The sequence below is a fragment of the Somniosus microcephalus genome, chromosome 34 (assembly GCF_052327205.1).
Source record: "Somniosus microcephalus isolate GS21.2 chromosome 34, FLI_Smic_1.0, whole genome shotgun sequence".
NCBI lineage: Eukaryota > Metazoa > Chordata > Chondrichthyes > Squaliformes > Somniosidae > Somniosus > Somniosus microcephalus.
This window is the reverse complement of record NC_141020.1, coordinates 14,241,854-14,247,290: the sequence shown is the minus strand read 5'-3', so window position 1 is coordinate 14,247,290 and position 5,437 is coordinate 14,241,854. Positions and strand designations below refer to the sequence as shown.

At 44.5% G+C, this 5,437-nt stretch overlaps 1 protein-coding gene across 1 annotated transcript; it reads left to right on the top strand.

Moving 5' to 3' along the window:
- The first annotated feature begins 603 nt into the window (after positions 1–603).
- On the top strand, positions 604–3,842 carry LOC147096790 (uncharacterized). The gene has a single exon (XM_085973158.1). The coding sequence runs from the start codon at positions 1,816–1,818 to the stop codon at positions 2,644–2,646; it is 831 nt and encodes a 276-aa protein (XP_085829284.1). The 5' UTR covers positions 604–1,815; the 3' UTR covers positions 2,647–3,842.
- Positions 3,843–5,437: the final 1,595 nt, after the last annotated feature.

Sequence of the window (5,437 nt, the reverse complement as noted above, 5' to 3'; positions counted from 1 at the left end):
CCCCGCTACCACCCCGATCTCGATATTCGGTAGCGCCCGCCTCTGTAGCGCCGTTCGCAATTCGCACCCGGTTCACCGGGCCTTCCTGTGGCGCAAATTAAGGTGGAGGTGCGGGGCGGCCGTTTTTTTCGGCGGCCGCCTGCCAGCACCTCCGTCCCCGGCCTCCTGTTCTCCCGCCGCGGCAGTGCCGGCTGTTTTCTGAGAGCCCGGCACTTCTCCTCAGTGCCGGGCTCTTTTGCCGGCACTCGCGATCTCCGATCGCGTTGGTGCAGGCCCCTCCCCCTTAAGAATGGGAGGAAGGCCTGCAGTACCGCAGCGTGCCGTGCCGCAGCGTGTGGTGCTGTGGCACGTTGCGCTGCGATATTCAGTTTCAGCGCCCTAAGAGGGACGCGGAGCGCCTCGAGCCTCGCCCCGTCTCCCTCTTGGGGCGCTCAAGCTGAATTTCCGGCGGTCGCTACTGCTCTGATCGCTGCACTAATTCCGGCGCCCAGGCGAGCTTGGCGCCCCGTTTGCGGCCCCACCGAATTTCCCCCCCCCCCAAGGATATAATCAAGGAATTAGTAGAAGCCTCTCTCCTACCCCAAGAGTGTACAATAATAAATTAAAGCACACAAGAAGATTACTGACCGACACCAACAGGACAATGCATGGCAGCTAAGCGGGCAGCTGAGAAAGGGAATCTGACCAATGAAGCCCAAGTGTTCGTGTTTAGTTAAAGTGTGAAAACACAACTGTCTTTTTCGATCAGGAATGTTTTTTTTTATTTACGTGAAGTGACGCAATTGCATAAGGCTGATAATGTTTTGCTCCACCTTCAAAAGCCTGAAAAGGAATTAACCCTTTCCACTGACAGCTGTTTAAGTTCACCAAGCAACAACTTTTGTATGAAATTTAAAGATATTGGACATTATTAAATTTAAGTTTCTTAATGTTAAGTTAATATTTCCCCACAGTGATAGAAGGAAAATTATGATTTGATAAATGGAAGTTATCTTGTAAATTAATTGTATGATAACGTGCAACACGAGCTTGTACTGGTAGTGCTAGATTTAACCGATACGGCCTTATCTACGTGGTGTTCTAAGAAAACTCAACAATTATATTAACACCTTCTAACTCAAGTGTTAAAACAAGGCGCAACATGGAATGGAGGTGGGCACCTTAAAAGAGATAGACAGATATGGAGACGTGTAAGGTCTGTGATAAATGACGCAGCAACTGCCTTTAATATGGGTACCTCAGTTGTTAATACTATTGATTTGGCGACACTGGATCAAAGGGTTAGAGAGCTAGGGTCTCGCATTAAAGCTGTATTACAAAAGACAAATGAAAATACAGATAAGGAATTATCTGAGGATCAAACGCTGACCATACATTTGCAAAAGATAGCTACAGTGCTAGAAACACACGCCCAAACCATTAATAAATTAATAAAAGAAGAGTACAATGCATCTCAGCAGGCGGCTGCGAATGACATATGTAGCACATATGGTAGCTGGATTGTGGAACACACCAGAGAAAACCTGGCCCAGATACAGGCAGGGGAAGTACCCTCATGGATAACGAATCAACAATTAAGGGAGAACCTGACCGGTGGGCACAAGGGGGACGGTACCTCTAAACGGTCAGTAGCAGGCAGGAGTTTGACGGCTTGCCAGTTGAGAGCAATGGTTCGGGTGCACCCCACACAAGTCGAATGTAAACCTGATGGGGGAGGGCTCTGAGGGTTGGTATTGGTAATACCGGTGACGGCACCCAAGGCCCAAGGACGAGAGGTGTACCGAATACAGAATATTGGGGGTAGTGAAGGACGGAATGCACATATCCCATCACAATATGTTACCATATGCTGTAAAGATTAAAGGGAATTTGGCTGGAACAAAGTTGGAGGGATGTGTTACTAGGCACGCTATCACTGTATGTCCACATAGTATTGGACACAGCCCAGAGGCACAGTGTGGGTTTAACAATACCGGTACCAATCAGGATATTAATTGTACCATGGAGGCCTTAGAGGCGGATTTAAAACCCACTCAAGTGGCAAACGCCGGAAAGGGCGAATATTGTGTTACAACTAATTTGAAAATGTTTAAATATGCCAATCTAACTTGTGATATTCCAAGTTCAGAGTTCTGCTTCACTCCTGAAATCCCGGTACGGATTGGACACGAGGAGTTGGTGGAGATACACCAGCATAACCTCACCACCTTACAAGTTTCTGAAGATATCAAGAAAGACTTAAAAGACTATCAGACCACATTTGGGTATCCGATACCCCCGTTGCCTGAACACTTGAAAGTATTGCGAATGGAGATACGCCTCTCCCAGAAGGTTTATTATAACCTACAACAGAACAATAAAAACATTAAGCATGACATTGATCAAATTAAAGTCACCACTTGGTGGGATGACCTTTGGAGTTGGGGACTGAATATACAGATCCATCCTTGGATTAGATTAATCTCACATGTATTAGTAGTAGTGCAGTTTGTTGTAATGTGCTTCTTGATTTTCATGGCCTGTAATAAATGTCGTAGGCAGCGGATGAAAAGGTTCACTAAGGCAGTAAAGCAGAGACTGGGTGAGAATGTCCCCAGTGTCTCTTTGGTCTCAACAAAGGACACATCTGAGTGGTACCGGGAGTAGTATCTAACGGGGGTAAGGTGCATATAAAAGGGGAGACAATCATAGTTTGATAGGACGATCAGATGTTCTGCCTCTCTTCCACCCAGACTGGTGGCCACCACGAAGGGAACCTGGTTAAGATGAGGTACGGCATCCTGCATATAGGTGACCGATAAGGGTTGGCTACCTTGGGCTTAGCCAAAGGCCAAAGGGGGGGATTGTTAGGATAAAATTTGGTTTTAGGGATATAAAGGGGTCCTCAATATTCGACCGATATAAAACTATCTGAAAGGTACCATTTAGTCTTGTTAGCTGGAAAACAAACGCAAAGCACCATGGGATACTTGGCTATATTAACCCTTTTAGACTAACATAAATAGAAATTAGCTGACCAAAGGCATTCTGAAATGTTGCTTGTAATTACAACCTGGTAACTGTTTAGAAAGAGCCTGTTCTTGGAAGAGATAAGAGTACAAAGGCACGATTAAGAAGCAGCAGCAAATAAGGCCTTGAAGAAGTAGTCAGCCAGCTGCATAATTCAATGTGGCTTTGTATCCAGCTAGCCATGTCTCTGCTCGAAAATACTTTCCCATGCCGATAACAAGAGTAAGAGATCGCTCATGAATATGAAGCCTCCTACAGTCGACAAGCTTTTCACTGACGTATTCAGGGGGTACTCGAGTTCGAAGGACAGGCTTAGTAGTTGATTGATTAACCATGTAAACCAATGAAGTATCAATATTCCCATGTATACAACCCATTGGTAATAAGTGGGTGTTGTCTAATAAACTGTATAAACTAAGCTGTATTGTCACTTTTCCTCTGAGAACGGTGCCTCCAGCTGGGGTTGGCTGAGGTGGTTCTCCCGTGTGCACTCGTAATAAACTATTGATCTGGGTAACACCTGAGTCTGTTAGTTCTGTTTTACCATCCAGATTTTCCTCGCTTACATTGGGCCACCGCAACCAACAAGAAGCCAACTCGGAAGAAACCGAAGATCTGCAAGTTTTTCCCACTCTACAAACTATTCCTGCATTTGGTGAGCATTTCCCTGGCCCTCTGGAATTCAACCTAGTTAGTGTAGTGGGATTGGAAGGGGTAAGGTATTTTGTCTATTGTCATTCACCCTCGCATATTCCGAAGTGTTCCCCCTTTTAGAGTGACAAGATTATTGTGTTGTGTATATTTCCTTGTCTCAAATAAAAATCCAAGTTCTTTTAACCAACTCAATTGTCTGTTGCAGTTTCATTACAACCCCCAAATTGTAGTGTCCGTGTGTTGATAAAGACACTGAAGACAGGAGTTGGTTCATAGGTGTTTACTAAGCAAAGTCTGGGGGGGGTTCTAATGGATATACACAATATGCAGGCTTATATAGCCCGAGTGGCCATTACCGGCATTGCAGCACACCTGGGGCTCTTAAAGGCACATACACTACACAAATAAGTCCAGTTCTAGAACCAAGGGAGTGGGAGCGATTCGAACCGCTCAGGGAGTCAGAGGCAAAGCTGACCACACACACCACCCCTTACAGTTACATTTGCGGTTTTCCAATCCGCTGGGACCTCTCTCGAGTCCAGGGAATTTTGGTATATTGCAACCAATGCATCCACTATCTCTGCAGCCACTTTTTTTAAGACCCTGGGATGCAGGCCATCTGGTCCAGGAGACTTGTCATCTTTTAGTACCATTATTTTACCAAGTACTTTTTCCTTAGTGACACTGATTGTCTTTAGTTCCCCCCTCCATGTGGCCACTTGATTATCCATTATTGGGATGTTGTTAGTGTCTTCTACCGTGAAGACAGATACAAAATATTTGTTCAGAATCTCTGCCATTTCCCCATTCCTCATTATTAATTCCCCAGTCTCATCCTCTAAGGGACCAACATTTACTTCAGCTACTCTCTTCCTTTTTATATACCTGTAGAAGCTCTTACTATCTGTTTTACTATTTCTTGCCAGTTTACTCTCATAATTCATCTCTCTATTATTACTTTAAAATAATTTTAATAATGATCTAATACTATCCTTAATTTCTTTTGTTAGCCATGGTTGGGTTGCTTTTCCTTTTGTGTTTTTGCACCAGAAAGAAATGTATAACTGTTGCAATTCATGCATTCGTTCCTTAAATGTTGCCATTGCCTATCCACTGTCGTGCCTTTTAAAGAAGCTCCCCAATGTATCATTGCCAACTCGCTCCTCATACCTTCGTAGTTTCCTTTGTTTAGATTTAGGACCCTAGTTTCGGATTGGATTTCTTCACTTTCCATCTTAATGAAGAATTCTATGATGTTATGGTCACTCTTCCCTAAAGGACCCCGCACAACAAGATTATTCATTAACTCCTTCTCATTGCACAATACCCTATCTGGGATAGCCTGTTCCCTAGTTGGCTCCTCAACGTACTGGTCTAAAAATCCATCTCGTACACACTCCAGGAATTCATCCTCCACAGTATTATTGCTAATCTGGTTTGGCCAGTCTATATGTAGATTAAAGTCATCCATGATTACTGTAGTACCCTTGTTACATGCATCTCTAATTTCCTGTTTGATGCCATCCCCTACATTACCACTACTGTTTGGAGACCGATAGACAACGCCCACCAATGTTTTCTGCCCCCTCTGGTGCTTCTTAGCTGCACCCAGACTGATTCTACATCTTGATTTTCTGAGCCAATATCCTTTCTCAAACCATGGAGCTGATGCTGAGTGTGCGCGCAGTGCGCCCTCTCCATTTTGCAGATTTCTGAGTCAATTTCTAACAAACATTCCCACTCGCAGCACTGCCAATCAATGAGAGTAGTGGAG

Bases quoted from the DNA above. Each gene is read 5' to 3' on its own strand.
- LOC147096790 (XM_085973158.1), top strand. From the start codon at position 1,816: ATGCACATATCCCATCACAATATGTTACCATATGCTGTAAAGATTAAA.